At 43.7% G+C, this 21,411-nt stretch overlaps 1 protein-coding gene across 3 annotated transcripts in view; it reads left to right on the top strand.

Annotated features, from left to right (window-relative positions):
• Positions 1-21,411, top strand: part of igsf9bb (immunoglobulin superfamily, member 9Bb) — a 277,518-nt gene that overhangs the window by 208,923 nt on the left and 47,184 nt on the right. For 2 of the 3 annotated variants that reach the window (XR_013492299.1, XM_033650284.2), the window contains exons 12-13: positions 13,477-13,600; positions 18,515-18,690. Coding sequence is in view for 2 of the 3 variants with exons in the window: in XM_033650284.2 (XP_033506175.1) it covers positions 13,477-13,600; positions 18,515-18,690 (300 nt within the window). In the remaining variant the exon portion in view is untranslated. The remainder of the gene's footprint in view (positions 1-13,476; positions 13,601-18,514; positions 18,691-21,411) is intronic. The other variant, XM_033650293.2, reaches the window with a different exon arrangement.

The following is a 21,411-nucleotide window of genomic DNA, read 5'->3' on the forward strand; positions in this document are numbered from 1 at the left end:
CCAGTGGAAATCTGTGCTTTGGTCTGATGAGTCCAAATTTGAGATCTTTGGTTCCAACCGCCGTGTCTTTGTGAGACGCAGAAAAGGTGAACGGATGGATTCCACATGCCTGGTTCCCACTGTGAAGCATGGAGGAGGAGGTGTGATGGTGTGGGGGTGTTTTGCTGGTGACACTGTTGGGGATTTATTCAAAATTGAAGGCACACTGAACCAGCATGGCTACCACAGCATCCTGCAGCGACATGCCATCCCATCCGGTTTGCGTTTAGTTGGACGATCATTTATTTTTCAACAGGACAGTGACCCCAAACACACCTCCAGGCTGTGTAAGGGCTATTTGACCAAGAAGGAGAGTGATGGAGTGCTGCGGCAGATGACCTGGCCTCCACAGTCACCGGACCTGAACCCAATCGAGATGGTTTGGGGTGAGCTGGACCGCAGAGTGAAGGCAAAGGGGCCAACAAGTGCTAAACACCTCTGGGAACTCCTTCAAGACTGTTGGAAAACCATTTCAGGTGACTACCTCTTGAAGCTCATGGAGAGAATGCCAAGAGTGTGCAAAGCAGTAATCAGAGCAAAGGGTGGCTATTTTGAAGAAACTAGAATATAAAACATGTTTTCAGTTATTTCACCTTTTTTTGTTAAGTACATAACTCCACATGTGTTCATTCATAGTTTTGATGCCTTCAGTGAGAATCTACAATGTAAATAGTCATGAAAATAAAGAAAACGCATTGAATGAGAAGGTGTGTCCAAACTTTTGGCCTGTACTGTATGAATTTTGGTACATTACTTTTCGACGGAAAATGTACAAACAGTGCATGAGAATAGCTTGGATTGGACAGTTGCTGTTTAGGTGATGAGAACTAGAGAGACAGTATACTGTATAGGCAAGTATGTCTTCCCCTGTTCCACTACAACCCTTTGACCCTACCACTTCTGCAGGATCCAATCGAGAGCACTCTGAAACAAGAAGTAGGGTTACAGAGAAAGTTAAAGAACAAGGCCAAAGTTTAATTTCAAGACACTTGTTTCTGAAACACCTCCTTGGTTCAGAGAGGCACTCCAGAAAGAAAGCTATGAGTGCTGATGGTAAAATAACATCACTTTGGATGGGACACTGCTTAAGGCTTGATGATGTCATTAGATGCCAACATAATGGACGATGGTAGTCCAGTGGTGGATAATCCCTGTTAGAACAAAGATGGAAAGGCCAATCAGTCACCTCACAATGCAAAGTTATGAATATGAAAAAATATGAAAATTGATTCTGTTCAGCAGAATCACAGATAAACTTCTTTCAGATATTGTCCATTCTTCCCCCCTTGTCAAAACGTGGCACCTAAGGGTGGTAACCCCCAAAACTTGTAGTCTTCAGCCCCAATGGACGTTAACAGATATTGCACAGTTCCTACTGGAGCCACATAATACTTTGTGCAACGTTTCACATATGAAGTAGTGCTCCCCAACATCTGTAAACACCCGCATATGTGTAAAATCAGTGGGGATCCATTTTAACTGAGGCGCACTAGTGCTTCAAAGAAAAAAGATGCTTCATGGCCTTTGCCAAAGGGAGAACCCGTAAGGCTGATTTATGCTCAGGCACAACACATTTGAAGAGTGGCACTTGAAAGAAATTAAACAGCCGCGAGACGTTTTCAATTTATGCTTTGGCGAAGGTTTTAAGCCATCTGCATGGTAACCAGAGACCTCCTGCTTTTGTTTACAGTCCGAGTCTGTTTCTGTTGCTGTTTGGTAAAGAGTAATCTGCACAGACAGATGTATTAATCACACAAATATCCCGCTGTTTATTTATGGTTTTACCTTATTAATTTTATGTTCATTAACTGATTAGCTCCCAGTCTGTCTGTGAGCTGCAGATTCCCCTTACTCTCTATGGTATGCAGGGAAATAAAATCAATAGATCAATAAATATAAACACTGCTGATTTCTTTCCGTGACGCTGACATGAAAAATATTTTGTCCAGTAAATGTCTATTGTCAGTCAGCCTGGTGAAGGCAGTTTGACTGACCTCTCTGCTTCCCAGCAGCTGCTGCTGACAGACAGCTGCTTCTGTAGACAGAGATGCTGAGTGCAGGTCAGAGTCAATGTTGATTTAAAACTACTGTCTCCGTGGCAACAATAGTAACACTACCAATCACATTGCGCAACAAAATATGATGATGTCAGTGACATAAGAAAATTTTCCATGTGCGCGACTTGAAAGAAAAGTGTCAAAAATGTCTTGTGTCTGTTGAGCGAAGTGTTGCGAGCCCAAGCATCAATTAGGCTTCAATGGTTTTGGAATGTAGAGTGGTCTTACTCTCAACTAATGCTCTCACAGTTGAGGTTACGTGCTTCTAGGGGTCACCCCAAGTAGTCAACTATTCGATGATTTGATCCAAGGAACCTGATTAGACTGCCAATTTCACAGTTGAATCATTGCAGTTGCAGGAAAAAGTGGTTATGAAATACAGTAAAGGATCATTCTATTCTGGCTATTGGGGTGCTGAGTGTGTGTTTTTACATAGAATTGCTTGGTTTCTCCCAATAAATCATGGTATAACGCCCATTTTGGTATAAATTCATTCATCAGAGCAATCACATAAGAATGTAGTGGTTGCAAATATTTTTTGACCTCATAAACAATTCTTGGTCAATATCAGTGGGATGAGGCGCATTTTAACAGTTTTTTGTGACTTGTGACTTGCATCTCTCTCTCTTTCTAAAAGAAAGTTGAAAGTTCAGTTTACAACCAAGTAAGCAGGGACCAAGACAAGTGTCGTGGTCTGTCTGTCTTTTTGTCGATCTCCTCTGCTCCCTTTCAGGACTGAGAACAGTGCCACTGCAGCAGCTACACACACACATACCTACATTCATATACCTACACACGCACCCCTCACACACAACAAACAGCACTGGATGGAACATGTCCAATTCTAAAATAAAATTTTGTCAAGTCAAGAAGACAAATTGTTTGATTCTGTGTTTCAGGAAAAAATGGAAACAAAGGAGAGTATGGATCAATTAGCAAAAAAAAAAGAAAGAAAGAGAGAAAGAGGAATAAGTAAATAAATGACTGGACTGTCAGTCGACGATATGCTAACACTAGATGACTTATATTCGACTGTGAATTCTTAGTCGGGGACACCCATACATGCTTCCTTCACCTTTTTTTTTAAATTTGTTACCAAAGGGAAAGTTTTTTTAAAGGAACAGTTTGACATTTTGGCTTTTTTTCTGTCATATTGAGAGTTATATGAGAAGGGGTGATATCGTTGTCATGCTTACTGAAAGCACTGGGGACAACTAGCCAGAGCTCTGTCTAAAGGCACATCTCCAACATTCAGTAATCAACAAGTTGTATTAGTTTATTTGAGTTTATACTCACATCACAATGTAAAAAAGACAAGCTGTGGTCTTCTGAGACGTTACATGCTGCATTTCCCTCTGGGCCTGCTGACTTCCTGGAGCCTTGTTGTCTCTGTGAGGTTGCCATGTAACCAGTGGAAGCTAGAAAGACACTGCACCTGGCTGCTGGTCACCAAGGAATATAGTTACAGCACATAACTCCCAAAACTCACTAAATGAGTGAGCTTTAGCTCTGCAGGTGAAGGTTATTCTGACTTGGTAGTGTTTGTTTTCTTCAGAAGCTGCTAAGATGTGAATATTTCATGTCTCTAGGTTGAAAAGCTGTTGGGAACAGATGCTTACCTATGTAGACAGTGTTGTTAGTATTGGTGGTTCTACTTTGACATCCTTTCAACTCTTATCAGTTTCGAGTCAGTCATCCACTAATCACAAGGACATAGACTGCATGCTGTCCAAGACTAAAATTGTTAAAAATAAAAATTTAAAAAAAACTTTGCTGTTTACTATGTTTGTCCTTGCTGACCATTGTACTTCCTGTGTGGATGTGAGTCAAATCAGAGCATAACATTGACTGTATTGAGCTTGCTCCTGATCAGTTTCCTGTTGCTTTGGCTCCTGTGCAGTTTCTACACAATAGTTCAGTATATGAGCAAAAATGCATATTATACAACAAGTAGTTCTGACCAAGCAATCGGACTGGTCAACAAGACATTTAGAATGTTCTTAAATCAGCATTACAGCACACCTTGTTCATCACTCAAAATATTACTCCACCATTTTCATGGCAACGGTTTAACTGCCACTTGACACTCACATGCTCTATATGTGTTCATGTACAGTACAGGCCAAAAGTTTGGACACACCTTCTCATTCAATGCGTTTTCTTTATTTTCATGACTATTTACATTGTAGATTCTCACTGAAGGCATCAAAACTATGAATGAACACATGTGGAGTTATGTACTTAACAAAAAAAGGTGAAATAACTGAAAACATGTTTTATATTCTAGTTTCTTCAAAATAGCCACCCTTTGCTCTGATTACTGCTTTGCACACTCTTGGCATTCTCTCCATGAGCTTCAAGAGGTAGTCACCTGAAATGGTTTTCCAACAGTCTTGAAGGAGTTCCCAGAGGTGTTTAGCACTTGTTGGCCCCTTTGCCTTCACTCTGCGGTCCAGCTCACCCCAAACCATCTCGATTGGGTTCAGGTCCGGTGACTGTGGAGGCCAGGTCATCTGCCGCAGCACTCCATCACTCTCCTTCTTGGTCAAATAGCCCTTACACAGCCTGGAGGTGTGTTTGGGGTCATTGTCCTGTTGAAAAATAAATGATCGTCCAACTAAACGCAAACCGGATGGGATGGCATGTCGCTGCAGGATGCTGTGGTAGCCATGCTGGTTCAGTGTGCCTTCAATTTTGAATAAATCCCCAACAGTGTCACCAGCAAAACACCCCCACACCATCACACCTCCTCCTCCATGCTTCACAGTGGGAACTAGGCATGTGGAATCCATCCGTTCACCTTTTCTGCGTCTCACAAAGACACGGCGGTTAGAGCCAAAGATCTCAAATTTGGACTCATCAGACCAAAGCACAGATTTCCACTGGTCTAATGTCCATTCCTTGTGTTTCTTGGCCCAAACAAATCTCTTCTGCTTGTTGCCTCTCCTTAGCAGTGGTTTCCTAGCAGCTATTTGACCATGAAGGCCTGATTGGCGCAGTCTCCTCTTAACAGTTGTTCTAGAGATGGGTCTGCTGCTAGAACTCTGTGTGGCATTCATCTGGTCTCTGATCTGAGCTGCTGTTAACTTGCGATTTCTGAGGCTCGGATGAACTTATCCTCAGAAGCAGAGGTGATTCTTGGTCTTCCTTTCCTGGGTCGGTCCTCATGTGTGCCAGTTTCGTTGTAGCGCTTGATGGTTTTTGCGACTCCACTTGGGGACACATTTAAAGTTTTTGCAATTTTCCGGACTGACTGACCTTCATTTCTTAAAGTAATGATGGCCACTCGTTTTTCTTTAGTTAGCTGATTGGTTCTTGCCATAATATGAATTTTAACAGTTGTCCAATAGGGCTGTCGGCTGTGTATTAACCTGATTTCTGCACAACACAACTGATGGTCCCAACCCCATTGATAAAGCAAGAAATTCCACTAATTAACCCTGATAAGGCACACCTGTGAAGTGGAAACCATTTCAGGTGACTACCTCTTGAAGCTCATGGAGAGAATGCCAAGAGTGTGCAAAGCAGTAATCAGAGCAAAGGGTGGCTATTTTGAAGAAACTAGAATATAAAACGTGTTTTCAGTTATTTCACCTTTTTTTGTTAAGTACATAACCCCACATGTGTTCATTCATAGTTTTGATGCCTTCAGTGAGAATCTACAATGTAAATAGTCATGAAAATAAAGAAAACGCATTGAATGAGAAAGTGTGTCCAAACTTTTGGCCTGTACTGTATATGTGTATGTATATTATCTATAGAAAAACTCATCACAATCCTAAGAATCTATAGCCTACTACAGTAGTTCCCAACTGGCCCAGCCATGGGGTCCATATTTCTCCTTAAGGCCAAAACACACCGGCACCGTACGACGAGCGTCAAAACAGCTGCCCCCATTATTTTCTATTTACAAACCCACAACGGCAGCAGCTTGACAAGCGTCGACGTGCCGCACCGTGGCACTTTACGCTATCGTCCTATTTTTCCAGCGTCGCCACCCTTGAAAAAGCGCTATTTTGTACTTCCCAGCTCTCGCGGAGTGTGCAATAGAAATCCGGTTGACGTCGCCGACATATGACGCCGCCGGTCTTATATATTAAGCATCATACATACATTATGTTTGGCCATGTCGTCAAGTTAGTTTGCTGTCTCTGTCAAGTTGCTGTCCACTTGTCATTTACTGAAGAGCAGGAAAAGGCACTTCAAAATAAAAACTATGCACCAGAAATTCACTGATGTGTGTTTTTTTTTCAAACTTGACACCTTCGCAAGTCACTTGCGATCCATTCAAAATGGATCCACAACCCACGTTTGGACCATGACCCACCAGCTGGAAACCACCGGCCTAACATGTACGTAATAATCATGGGCATGCTGGAAGTCAACATTTATTAAACTAATAAATCTGAAACTTTTTTTCCTTCATTTCAAATGACCTGAAAGGCTCATACCTGTACTCGTCGTCCTCCGCTTATCCGGGTCCGGGTCGCGGGGGCAGCAGCCTCAGCAAAGAGGCCCAGACAGTCCTCTCCCCAGCCACTTCCATCAGCTCTTGTGCGGGAACCCCGAGGCGTTCCCAGGCCAGCCGGGTGATGTAGTCCCTCCAGCGTGTCCTGGGGCAGCCCCGGGGTCTCCTCCCAGTTGGACATGCCTGAAACACCTCCCAAGGGAGGCGTCCGGAAGGCATCCTTAACAGATGACCAAACCACCTCAACTGGCTTCTCTCAATGTGGAGGAGCAGCGGCTCTACTTTAAGTCCCTCCCGGATGTCCGAGCTCCTCACCCTATCCCTCTACCCAAAGCTTGACCATAGGTGAGGGTTGGAACGTAGATCAACTGGTAAATCGAGAGCTTCACACTCATGAACAAGATCCCGAGATACTTAAACTCCTCCATTTGAGGAAGGACCTCCCCCCCGACCTGGAGTGGGCAATCCACCCTTTTCCGCCTGAGGACCATGGCCTCAGACTTGGAGGTGCTGATTCTCATCCCAGCCGCTTGACACTCGGCTGCGAACCGTCCCAGCAAGAGCTGGAGGTCACTGTTCGATGGAGCTAGGAGAACCACGTCATCTGCAAAAAGCAGGGACGAGATCCTCCCGTCACCGAACCTGACACCCTCCACCACTCGGCTACGCCTAGAAATTCTGTCCATAAAGTTATGAACAGAACCGGTGACAAAGGGCAGCCCTGGCGGAGTCCAGCCCTCACCGGGAACAGGTCCAACTTATTGCCGGCCACGCGAACCAGACTCACGCTTCTTCGGTACAGGGACTGGATGGCCCTTAGCAAGGGGCCACCAACCCCATACTCCCGGAGCACCCCCCACAGGATGCCCCTGGGGACACAGTCGTAAGCCTTCTCCAAATTCACAAAACACATGTGGACTGGTTGGGCGAACTCCCATGTCCCCTCCAGCACCCTGGCGAGGGTAAAGAGCTGGTCCACGGTTCCACGTCCGGGACGAAAACCACATTGCTCTTCCTCAATCTGAGGTTCAACCATCGACCGGAGCCTCTTCTCCAGCACCCTGGAGAAGAGGCTCTGAGATCCTGGTTCTGAGCTCTGAGATCCTGAAAACTGGCTCTGAGATCCTGAGAAAAGACTTTTCCCTGCTCCTGGAGCAACTGAGTGACTGTCAGTCACAAAATGCGTTGATTTCTGGCCCCATTCCAACCCTGGGGAAAGGAATCGAGTCTTTTACCAGACTCCTTGCCCTGAATACATGGCTGACATCGGTATGCTTCACTCATAGGATAAAGTTTATTGACAATTTTAACATCTTTTGGAACTGTAAGGATCGCTTTCAGCGTGATGGGATTCATCCAAACATCACTGGATGCAGATTACTCGGGGCCAACCTATGTCATGCTCTTGGAATGCCATACCAAAACAAGAATGGACAGATAAGAGCCAAGGACAAGTACGGGGCACAGAGACAGACAGCCTGCATCTCTCCCCCTTCACCTGACCCTTTGCTCCACATCACCCAAGGCATTCAGAGGATGTCCCTGTCCCCCCTCCTGCCCTTCATCACAACCACCAAGGGGCCAACGTGGCCCCCCCCTCCCCAGCACCGGCGCAACCACTAAGGAGCCAACGTCGACCCTCCCCACCACCACCACAATCACCACGGAGCCAGCGTCAAACCCCCCCCCCCCCCCCCCCCCCCCACCACCACCACCACCACCACGCTCACCAATCAAGGAGTTAGTTAAAGCTGCCACACTAAAGCTCAGTCAAATTGATTAATAAATAACTACAGGCCCATATCAAACCTACCATTTTAGGAAAGATCATTGAAAAGGTTGTTTTTCAGCAACTTAACACCTTCTTGGAGCAAAACAATTCCTTTGATGCCTTTCAGTCTGGATTTCGAGCACATCACGGCACTGAGACTGCACTTGTAAAAGTTTTAAATGACATTCATCTGAGCAGTGATGCATCAAAGATTTCGGTTCTGGTATTGCTGGACCTCAGTGCTGCATTCGACACAGTCAACCATAAGATACTGCTCGACAGACTAGAAAAGTTTGTGGGACTTTCTGGCACCGTGCTAAATTGGTTTAAATCTTATTTACAAGACAGGGATTTCTTTGTGTCACTTGGCAATTATGAATCTGTGCAAACAAAAATTACATGTGGAGTTCCTCAAGGGTCCTTTCTTGGGCCTCTTCTGTTCAACATCTATGAGTTCCCTCTTGCTCAGATTATGGAACATCTCCTACCATACTTATGCAGATGACACACAACTTTACATAACAGTGTCACCAGATGACTACAGTCCCCTACATCTGCTAAATAAGTGCACTGACGAAATCAATACATGGATGTGCCAGAATTTTCTACAACTAAACACAGACAAAACTGAGATAGTTGTTTTTGGCCCCAAAGAACAAAGAATAGTCAGTGCTCACCTTGACGCCATGACACTGAAACCTACAAATCAAGCCAGAAATCTTGGTGTAGTTCTGGACTCAGACCTAAATTTCAATAGTCATATTAAGACAATTACTAAATCAGCCTACTACCACCTTAAAAACATAGCAAGAATAAAAGAATTTCTGTCTAAACAAGATACAGAAAAACTTGTTCTTTCATTTTCAGCAGGTTGGACTATTGTAACGGTGTCTTCACAGGCCTGAGTAAAAAATCAATCAGACAACTGCAGCTCATCCAGAACGCTGCTGCCAGAGTCCTTACCAACACCAAGAGAGTGGAGCACATTACACCAGTGCTTAAATCACTGCACTGGCTTCCTGTGTGTCAAAGGATAGACTTTAAAATCTTGTTACTTGTCTATAAAGCACTAAATGGTCTCAGGCCTAAATACATCTCTGATATACTTGTACGTTATGAAGCATCCAGACCCCTCAGATCATCTGGAACAGGTTTACTCAGTGTTCTCAGGATCAAAACCAAACAAGGTGAAGCAGCCTTTAGTTTCTATGCTCCCCGCCTGTGGAACAAACTTCCAGGATATCTGAGGTCAGCTGAAACTGTCAACTCATTTAAATCAGGGCTTAAAACATTACTATTTGCTGCAGCTTACCAGTGAACTAGATATGTAACTTATTGTTAGGATAATCTGTAGCTATTGTTTTTATATTTGTCTGCTGTTGCTTTTGCTTTATGTTTGCTTTTTAAATGCATTTTCTGCACTGTTTTTAACTATTTATTTTCTTGCTTTTAGCTCTTGTTTTTAATGATCTATTGTTTTTAATGTATTTCTCTTGTAAAGCACATTGAATTGCCTTGTGTATGAATGGTGCTATATAAATAAAATTGCCTTGCCTTGCCTTGCCTTACAACATCCAGAGCCTTGAGATATCCAGGGCGAATCTCATCCACCCTCGGGGCTCCGCCGCCTCGGAGTTGTTTCACTACCTCAGCGACTTCTGCCCCAGAAATTGGACGACCCGCCCCCAAGACCCCGTCTCTGTTTCCTCACTGGAATACGTGTTGGAGGGATTGAGGAGCTCCTCAAAGTATTCCTTCCACCGCCCGACAGTGTCCCCAGTTGACGTCAGCAGCTCCCCGTCCCCACTGTAAACAGTGTGAGCAAGTTGCCGCCTTCCCCCCCTGAGGCGCCGGACGGTTTGCCAGAACCTCTTTGGAGCCTCCATGGCCTCACTGAACTCCTCCCACGCCCGAGTTTTTGCCTCCGTGAGCTGCTGCTGCTGCGCTCCACTTGGCCTGCCGGTACCCGTCAGCTGCTTCCGGAGACCCACAGACCAACCATGCCCTGTAGGCCTCCTTCTTCAGCCTGACGGCTTCCCTCACCTCTGGTGTCCACCAGCAGGTTCGGGGATTACGGCCGCAACTGGCCCCAGCGGCCTCGCGGCCACAGCTTGCAACTGCTACCTCGACAATGGCAGAGCGGAACAAGGCCCATTCGGACTCAATGTCCCCCTCTGCCCTCGGGACACGGTCGAAGCTCTCCCGAAGGTGGGAGTTGAAGATCATCTGGACAGGTTCATCCACCAGATGTTCCCAGCAGACCCTCACTGTTCATTTGGGCCTGCCAGGTCTGCGCGGCGCCCTCCCCTGCCATCTGATCCAACTCACCACCAGGTGGTGATCATTTGACAACTCTGCTCCTCTCTTCACCCGAGTGTCCAGAACATATGGCCACAGGTCAAATCATACGACTACAAAGTCAATCATTGACCTGCGACCTAGGCTGTCCTGGTGCCACATGCACCGACGGACATCCTTATGTTTGAACATGGCGTTAGTTATAGCCAAACTGCGACCCGCACAGAAGTCCAATAACTGAACACCACTCGGGTTCAGATCGGGCAGGCCATTCCTCCCAATCACACCCCTCCAGGTCCCGCTGTCATTGCCCACGTGAGCGTTGAAGTCCCCCAGCAGAACAATGGAGTACCCAGTAGGGGCACTGTCCAGCACCCGTCCCAGGGACTGAACTGTTGTTCGGCACATAAGCACAGACAACAGTCAGGACCCGTTCCCAAACCCGAAGGTGCAGGGAAGCAACCCTTTCGTCTACCGGGGTGAACCCCAACATACAGGCAGAGAGTCTGGGGGCTATCAGAAACTCACCCCGGCCCTCCGCCTCTCACCCAGAGCAACTCCAGCGAAGGAGAGAGTCCAGCCCCTCTCAAGGATTTGGGTTCCAGAGCTGGAACTATGTGTCGAGGTGAGTGTCACGAACCGGGCCGCACGGCCATGACAAAGAGGGAGACACATACACAAGGAAAGCCAATTAAAGGATTTTATTTGCTAAAGAATAAACATAAGAAAAAGAACCTAACTAAACATGGTATTTGCAATCAGTAAAGTCAGTGGTGTAGGTGAGGGCATGAGTGAAACAATGTATGTGTGTGATGTTGTAGGGCGCAGAAACTAAGATAAAACCAAACCCAAAACCAAATGCTGCCTCAGGAAGGAGAAGAGAAAGAGCAGTGAGCAGCCAGAGCTTTTAAAAGCTCACTGAGCTCAGGTGCTGCCACTTCCCTGATTACCCGCAGCCACGCCCACTGCTACCTGCAAGGGAGAACACAACAAGGCAGGCAGGGCAGAGAGGGTCGTCACCCTGGTAGCACTCAACCTCTTCCACAAGCTCCGGCTCCTTCCCCGCCAGAGAGGTGACATTCCATGTCCCAAGGGCCAACTTCTGTAGCCGAGGATCGGACCTCCAAGGCCCCTGCCTTGGTCTGCTGCCCAATCCACATAGCACCGATCCCTTCTGGATCCCTCTGCGGGTGGTGGGCCTGCAGGGGGACGAGCCCATGTAGCCAGTTCGGGCTGGGCCCGGCCAGACCCCATCGGCAAAGGCCCAACCACCAGGCGCTTGCCCACGGGCCCCAGGCCTGGCTCCAGTGCGGGGCCCCGGTAACCCTCCGGGCCGGGTACACGTGTCCTTGCTTTTGTCCATCATGAAGGGTCTTTTGAACCGCTCTTCGTCTGACCTTTCGCCCAGAACCAATCCGCCATGGGAAACCCTACCAGGGGCAAAATGCCCCTGACAGCATAGCTCCTAGGGTCATTAGGGCACTCAAACTCCTCCACCACGATAAGGTGACGGTTCTCGGAGGAGAAAGGCTGATTAGCAAAAAGTCACCTGAATATGGGTTGTTAGGATATCTTATAAACAAATAGGATATCTTATAAACAAATAATCTAACGAGTGTTCATGATGGCCTGTTTCTTGCAGTTGTTACAGTAGCCTAACTTTTATATAATTAACTTCAAAAAAACAATTTCAGAACTCAAACTTAATCACTGTATTTGCTGAATTTCCCCAACATATTTATAGACTAAGAGGTTCATTGAATTAAATAAGTTAGTCATATATTTTATTAATTCAACTTTCTTTAATTAATATAATTGCTGGTGCTGTTTGTCAGTGCAGGTGCGTGCCTTCCTGGAGTGCTGCAAGTCAGTGTGATTGCAGTGAAAAAGTTGTTTTTGTAAGGCTGAATGCCATCAAATAGGGTCTGAAGCAGAGTATTTTGTTAGATACAAATTTACATCTTTTTGCAATAATTTTGACTTTTGGACTGTATGATGCTCTTGGGTTATTGGAAATGTTTGGCATCCTCTGGCGTCCTCCATCAGCTGTGAAGTTTGCGGATGTAGTAGCTAAGTCTGTATATGAAAAACATATTTTTTCAGCAAATATCTTAGTCCTAATAACACTGATATAGCTATTAAGTTTTGTGTTTATATCTGGAATATGTATTTAGTTTGGGAACCCTCACTATCTCTACAAAGTATTCAACTCATGTTGCCTGGAAGACTCAACAGGAACTACAAAACATGTCTGTTGCTATGTCATCACTAAGGTTCAACCTACTTGCTGGAGAAGTAAACTAGGTTTCATTACATATAGGAGTCTACTGATGTGACTTTCTGTTTTCCAGTTATAAGTCAGACCACATGTATTTCCTTAGAAACAACAGCACTAACTGCTCCTCAATATGAATATATTTGGACTGTGTTGGTAGTAGTTGTATAACCACAACTATGATGCTTACAGACCTCGGCACAAGTGCCTTAGTCATGACTGCATCACTGTCGTGCCTCAAAATAAGTTATAGCACACCCTCTCGTAATATTGCTTAATTGAGAATTTAGGGCACCTTTATGTGATTTATGTTTGACAGGTTACAGCTACAAAAAAATCTCATTTTGGACTGTTTTTCAGGATTCCATTATTCATGCAACCTAAACGATTTGTTCTGTACAGTTAGATGTTACATTGGGTTGCTGGCTGCTTAAAAACACATTATTGGGTCAGGCTCACAGTAAATGTATTTGACAAGTCAAATGAATGCACTGTATCACAGCGAGGCTACTCAGTGACTAATATGCCCTTTTAACAACACCTTTCTCAATGCTTTCTCTCCCTGCAGGCACAAGCCCCCACGCCCCCACCAGCGTCCATGTGGTGGCATCCTCCACCTGGGCTAATGTGTCCTGGGAGGCCGGCTATGATGGAGGCTTCCAGCAGACATTCTCAGTCTGGTATGGCCATGTGTGAGTCATCCCAGCATGCTTTGCTTCCTGCTTTTTCTTCTTCCAATCCTCTGTTATTTCTTAAAATGTCTTTTTCCAGGGTTGTGTTCAGAACAGTTGTGAAAACGTAGAGATGGAAACACATGGAGATCCAGTATGAGTGAGTTTTCATCTCTAATCTTGGATTTTCTGGAGGAACGCATTAAAAACAGTTGCAACTAAACTGAACATGACCCAAAGTTCTCTGTCCTGCTGCTGCTGCTGCTGCTGCTGCTGCTGCTGCTGCTGCTGCTTTGCTGCTGCTTGACAAGGGAAAAGGCCTGGGTTGAAATGCTAAATTTATTTAAAGACTTGAGATTTTAGCCATGACTGGCACAGTCTATTCTTAATCACACTGACATGATGTTTTACGTGTTGACTAAAGCAAAATGTGTAAAATGCTAAAGAGTAGAGCATATCAGTGTCTAAATAGATACAGTGCTTTGTCTTAAAGGAGTACAAAGTGCCGTTTTAACCCAGGTCTACAAGGGAGCCATTTACCTTTTGGCTGATGGGTGTGTGAGCAAAATATCAAACAACATAGTTAGAAAATAGTTTGGTGCATTTAAGCAAAGCCCTCTATGACATATAATCAAGAAGGGAAGTGGAAACATACCTAATGTCATTATAATCAGTCAAACAAGACAGGATGCTGTCATGGTAAGTGCTGCAACTCTTGAGAAAGAGAGTTGATTGTTGCCTCACTCCTAGAGCATCCAGTACCAACACTTTGGGTTATAAATACCAAAGCATTGGTATTTGATGACCTGGGAATGAGATGTAATAATCAGCTATCTTTTTTACACACAGCGCTTTTAACTATGTGTTCATTTTAGGCCCCTATCACACAGAAAGCGTTTTGGCAGCTGGGGGCTGTTTTGTAATTGTTTTTAATGAGAATGAAGCTTTTTGCTAACTGTTTTTGCGTTGCTACACACCTCACATTTCTGTACTCCAAGCGCCTGCTGGTTTTGTGTTTGAGCTCATTGAGCTGAAAAACTTCAACTCCAAGCGAAAAAGTGCCCCATGTCATCTCTGCCATTTCCCATTGTCTAATCAGATGATTTGAGAGGCTGGCCTTCTGTGGTGGTCACGACAGTAAGTTTACAGCTGGTTAACAATGGAGAAGAAACTGGTGGTAGTGGTTACTAGAGGTCCAGAACTATATGACTTAATTCATTTTTGTTATGCCAGGCCCAAGCATGGACAGCACATTGTCAGACTACCTCCAAGTCATCCTAATATTATGCCTGGAAACAGCCATCATGGAGGTGAAGCTCCTGGACCAACTGGTGACCCTTCACTGTGCCCAACAAACCATTTGATCACAGTTTCTCACCCTCAACCAGAGCTAGAGCAAGAAACTTCTGCCTGAGCATTTTAGGAACTCGCTGCTAGTTATATGTGAAAATAAGTTGGTATTTTTAGCTGGCCAAAATGAACGGTAGATTGATTTCACAGGAAGGTTAGGGTAAGAAGGTGATGGGGTGGTTGCCTGGCAACAATAAAAAGGTACAGCAAGCTTTTTTTTTACCAGTGGCATTCAATTTAGTGAGGTGCGCCTGGCGTTTTTCAACCTGCAAAATGCTTTCTGTGTGATTGGGGCCTAAAGAAGATCTATACATCGGTCAGAGCATTAATATTGCAGCAAACAGCTATTTGCTATGTAAACAGCAACAGTGTAACACCCACCATTTCTCCCCCAGCTAATACCATTTGCTCTGTTAGCATATTTGTTGTTCTAGCACTGTTTGCGCTGTTAGCATCGTAGGCTGTTAGCCACCAGCTCTGCCATCTCCATTTTGTGAGCCACGTGTAGACAACCTCTGAATCGTAGATACACCCTGAATATTGTATAGAGCTCCATTCCTGCCAGGGAGTATGCATTTGTGTGTGCTGGATGATTTTATACTTCCAAACTCTTCCACTAGAGTTCAGTTGAAGATGTAGCAACTAATGCAGTAATTCAGGCATTAATTTAATATCTGTTTAATACACGTAACTGATGAATGATGGGGTAACTGCTGGCAGTAAATTGTGCTGCAGACTGTGTAAAATGCTTTTGTTCAGCTGGTTCTTGAACTCAGGAGTTGGATGTATTCTTTATTTTGGTAGAAAGAGTGTCCTCTCTGTCATATCTGTGTATTTCACCAATAAACCTGTGCAGATTTAGCAGACATCTCGCTCCAATGAGGTAATTTAATTGTCAGGCAGCTTAACTGGAACCTGCTGGAAAAATGCAGTATTGACTACAGTCAAGTTTCACCACTAACAGCTCAGCCATCTGAACTGTTAGTCCAAGGCTCCTTCTTTAGCTTCATAGTAAGATGCAGCACATCATGCAGTAAATAGTTCAGTACAGTGCCTTTTAATTTGATAATTACATATTGGGATGTCCTTAACAAATCCACAGGATCAAAAATAATAAGCCCGTCTCTGTTCTTTTGTAACCCATCATGCTTTATTAAAACAGTGAGGGAGCCGCAGAGCAGCACAAATATAAAAAAAGCAGACAGCAGCTTTAATTAATGATATTCACACTGACAGCAAACATGAGTGAGTGATGTGAGCAGAGCAGCTTTGGGTTGCATCCATCTCAAGGACATTAGGACATTTCTCAGGCGGTTCTTCCCTCTAAAGCCCTGCTGTTGGTTAAAAAGTGCATTTAAACTTCAGTATTGTTCATTCTAGCAATGATAAGTAGCTTCTACATTCAGTCCAAACCTTCCTGCCAGAATGCTCACTGACTCTCTTGGATATTACTGTATAAAACACTACAGCATACTATTCCAAATATCTGTAAGCTGTGACACATGCTACATTTTCTTAATACAAAGCTATTCAGCTGTCAAGCATATCTAAATTGGATTAGCATTACTAATTTCAATGGGGGCCTACTTAAGACTAAGGGTGCACTGTGCAGCTGCATTATGGAGGGAGACATACTTCACCAGATACTTCATATTGAAGGAAAATATTGATATGTTAATTCATACATTGAATTGTACACTGTGCAGTTCATTGTACTCTGTTGGTGAAATGTAACAATATCAGTGGGTGATGTGCATGAAAATTGTTAAATTTCCTGCAACAGAAAACATGAAGGATCTGCTTTACTATTAATGCAGGCATTTGCAGTAGGAGTGTTGCAGCTGCTGCATGTGTACAGTTTTCTGCTTTATTTGGTAATCAGCTGCAGTCAGTGCTGAGTGAATGGCATGGGTAAACAGCAAACTGCAAAGCTGGGCGCAGCATGGGCTTACTCTCAAGTGAAAGTCATGTTGTGAATGAAGTGAATGAAAATCCATGGAAGAAATAGTCAATGAAATATCTTAATTTACACTGATGTCATATTGGATGAATGCTGGAAGTAGAACTGTTTCAGAAATAATGTTACATTAAAAAAAACATTGTAATGTGAAAAAATGAATGCTGAGAAAAGACTTAGGACTTTACTGTATCTTTGTATGGGCTTAACCATTTTTTATATCATAAAATTATACCAGCCCATTCACCAGAAGAAAATGTTGGCATTGTATGTTTCTACAAACCACGAATACATTATATTTGCGTGTTAAATACATATCATATCAACGTCAAGTCCCATTCACTAACAAAAACCACAGTACTGTATAAAAGTAGTTTTATTTGGATTTCTGGAAGATCAGGGATGATGGGGAGAGGGTCGAGTTCGATGGGATGATGGGGGTCGAGGGGAAGGATGATAAGGGGGTTGTTTGCTGGGGGATGAAAAGGACCTGAAGGTTGTTCAAGGTCGTGTATGATGGGATGATGGGTCAAGGAGAGGGATGAAGGGGTATCAAGTTTGGGGATGGATGGAGTCAGATGGAGTTGTGGTGATGCTGGAGCGTTTCTGAACCCCAGAGTCGAGACTCAGGGTGGGGGACACATCTCATTGAGCTCCATGCTGCGTAATCCCCCCAGGATTCATATCCAGGACCACAGTGTTGTTAGGCAACAGTGCTAGCGGCTGAGCCACTTTGCTGCCCTGCTGAGAGGGAAGAGAGGAGAAGAACAGGGTTTGGGAGGATAGGGTCGTGAGAACTGAGATAAACGGGGGACAAAGGGTTAGACACAACTATATAGAACACGGCAGGTGATTGAATTGATGAAACACAGGTGACTGAATTAGCGAGGTACAGGTGATTTGAATAGTGGGACAGAGAAGCGTGGTCTTGTTCCTGAACCTTAATGTAATGATGTAATAACTTCATTAGTACATGAGTTGACTTTGTCATCAGCAGGTGGAGGGAATGGTGGATGGTGTGTTTCCCAGGTAAGATGCCTGTTAAGCTGCAGGCCACTGTTTGAAACTGAGTGTGGTTGGGGCATTAGTGGCTTAGTGGATAGAGCAGGCGTTCCATGTACAAGGCTGTTGCCGCAGCGGCCCGAGTTAGAGTCCAACCCGTGGCCCTTTGCTGCATGTCACTCCCTCTCTCTCTTTCTCTCTCTCTCCCCTTTTCACAATCACCTGTCCTGTAAATTAAAGGCTAAAATGCAGTGTTTCCAGCAGCTTTTTAGACACCAAACGTGGGAGTGTGATAGTGGCATGAAAAGTGGTTGTTGTTTTTTTTTTGACAGAGACATTGCTGCTTTTTCAGAGGGGTTTGTGCCCCCAACAACACTTATTTTAAGTCAGAAAAAGAGGAAAAGAGAGTTTTTGTGCCTAAATCTAACCATACATTACAGGCATTTGTAATATATTCATGGTTTACAGAAATGTGCGATTTCAGTGTTGTTTCCTGGTGATTGGGTTGCATCAACATGAAGTTGACGTATACCTCAAACTTAAGCAAAATATTGAAAGTACGCCTGTTATCTCTTTTCATATCTTTCCTGTTTGCATGCTCACCTCTCATTCTGACTCCTGTGCAGGCTGAAGAGGGAGCATTTAGGTCCTCATGATTGGCTTTCCATACCCGTGCCTGGAGGCCATGACTGGATGGTGGTGCCCGGCTTGGAGCCACAGACAACATACCAGTTCAGCATCCTGGCCCAAAACAAGCTTGGCACAGGTCCTTTCAGCGAGGTTGTCACTGTGAACACACTAGGTTAGTATACTCACTGCTACTCGACTGGGACAAAGGGATCGAATGATAAAATGGCTTTGACGGACACATACTGTAGATCGACCAGAGAGCATGTTCCTTGAAACCCTCAAAATAATCTCTATTTCTGATATTTTTTATATTAAGTGTTTTTGTTAAAGACAACATTTTTTTTCGATCACTATGCTCACTTTTTGAGGGCTTGCAAACCTTATTCAGATTTGCATTCTAACACTTTCATTTAAATAATTTGTCTCTAATCAAGGAAGAGAACTGTGAAGAACTATGAAAAGTGCTCAGCTCAATATGAATATGAAAGTGGGCCGATGCAAGATACATTTCTAGATATCATTCCAGATAAGAGAAGCGCTCCAGTGGTAGAGCAAAATTTTGGAAAGTTGTGTGCTGTAGTTGAAACTGTGTGGAAATTCAAACAACATCCTCTGTTTGAGTGCTGGTTGTGTCATGTTTCACAGACTAAAGAATTCAGGGGCATCTCGGCTGCAGAGGATCATTTTCATATTGCCTTTATGTTTACAGGTGTTTAATCAGAAACTTAAAAAAAAATAGCTGAGGGACATTCAGGGAGGAAGCAGAAGTAATTCAGGTTCAGTGAATGTATTTAGACATTGTTAAAGATGTACTGTGCAGGATTTTCCTATAAAACCATGCATAGACTCATACAGAGGTAATCCCTCTCAATCATCACTTGTGACCCACAAGTAGTGTGCGGCATTGTATTTATCTGCCTTTTTCCATTCTTCTGTCAGAAGAAGGGGAACAGAAGGAGAGACATTTGGTCAGATACTGGATTGATGACACTTATCTAGGGTGTTCACCTTTAAGCTGTGCTGAATGTATAGATCTTCTGTGCCCGGGACATTTGTGGGCATGTAAATTTGCAGTGCTCAAGTCAGATTGGGCATTATGAAAATGTGGCAACCAGGTGTTGAACTGTAAGCAGCAGGAATCCAAGGGGCACAGCAACACCAAACCAGATGAAATCCAGGTTAGCTTTTAGTGAGCATGTTTACAAACAGTAACCAAAAACCCTGCGTGGTATACCTTTAACCCTCCTACAAGCCACTGTTGGGCAATCAGTGAGTAAGTGAGTGAAGTCTGAGATAATTATTTTCTGCCTCTAATAAAAAGTCTGTGATATTGTCAGGCCTAATTATTCAAAGGAAATGTGTAATTGCACTTTTCCAATTTTTCAAGTCCAGTTATTTTCAGTGAGTTACAATGCAGGCCTTTTTTTGTTGACACAATATGAGATGATATTACAAACACTGTTTCTACATTTATAAAACCAGATCAAATAACATAGATGCTTGTTGTTAAAGGGATAGTTTGGATATTTTGAAGTGGGGCTGGATGAGGTAGATAGCCAGTGTATTACATATAGTAGATGGAGGTTGACAAGCTCCTTATTTGGAGAAGCAGATGGCACTTGTACCCTAGAAGTTTAGCAATGCATCACTGTGAATGGAGGTTAACAGCAAAATGTAAATTAGCTTCTTCAACAAAGGCCTACCTAAAAAACAATAATTAATATCAGTTTAAGTGGATGCTATATTTAGAATATTTTCACCACTTTACCTTGCCATCAGACAGTTTTCTTTGGCACTGTATTTTCTCAGCCATGTAACGTCTGTATTCCTACGCAAAAATGCCCAACTGTGCCACGCAATGGGTTATGCCACAGGTCAGCTGTTTGGGTCAGACTTTCAGCAGTTTATGGAATGGAACAACAAATATAGAATATTATAAAAAATGAGTGATAATGACAGCGACAACTACTATTGAGACAAAGGGATACCTTTTTGAACCAGAGTATACAAAGGATGAACATTTGTGGAGGGAGACTGAACAGACCAAAAGGAAAGAGGGGAAACTTCTGTGGAAACTGAAGGCCAAGAAAGAGCACAAACTAACTGTGTAAACAAACCCTCACAGACGCAGAGAGCTACTGCTGCCCTGAGTGGGACCAGGTTACAACGCAAGTTCAGGATCTTTCTGAATCAGGATACCAGAGCTTTACACTTTACTAGTTCTTTCTAGGGGTGTAAATTACAAGTTTCATCAAGATATGAAATTATATCAATTCTTTGGATAACAATAAGATATAACTTGTTAATTAAGTCTGCCATGATACGATTTTGATTTGATGCGATTTAGGGGCCTGTGATCCATATGAGACAATATTATATGTCCATTTAACAATGTCTGTTACAAAAGAAGCTGCCACCCCGTTCTTTTTTACTTTTGGCCATGAATGATAAAAACAACACATAAATAATAAGTACAGTTAAGTTCACTTTAAACTGTCTCCACTAACACACATTAAAAAAAGCACATGGGATAAGTTAGCTTTCAGGGCTTTCTGTCAGAAATGTTCATTTTAACCCAAACCATCATCTTTTTCATAAAACTTAAGGGTTATCTGGCTTAAAGCCCTAAAGGCAAACTTTTCCAAACAGCCAGAAAACATGGATTAACAACAAGATCATTTCACAAAAGTATCATATTCAGCTCAGTAATAACTGTCAAGGTTCATGGACCAAACAATTGTTTTGTGCTAGTTACCCATTATTAGCTTAAGCATGTTTACATTGCATAAAGTACCCTAGCAGCTAGTGGATTTTTTTCCTCTACTCGTAGTTTAACAAATTACTCATAACGTCATTATCTTTCTTACTCACTGTTGGTTTAAGTCACTGTATC

Source organism: Epinephelus lanceolatus, chromosome 11 (assembly GCF_041903045.1).
Source record: "Epinephelus lanceolatus isolate andai-2023 chromosome 11, ASM4190304v1, whole genome shotgun sequence".
NCBI lineage: Eukaryota > Metazoa > Chordata > Actinopteri > Perciformes > Serranidae > Epinephelus > Epinephelus lanceolatus.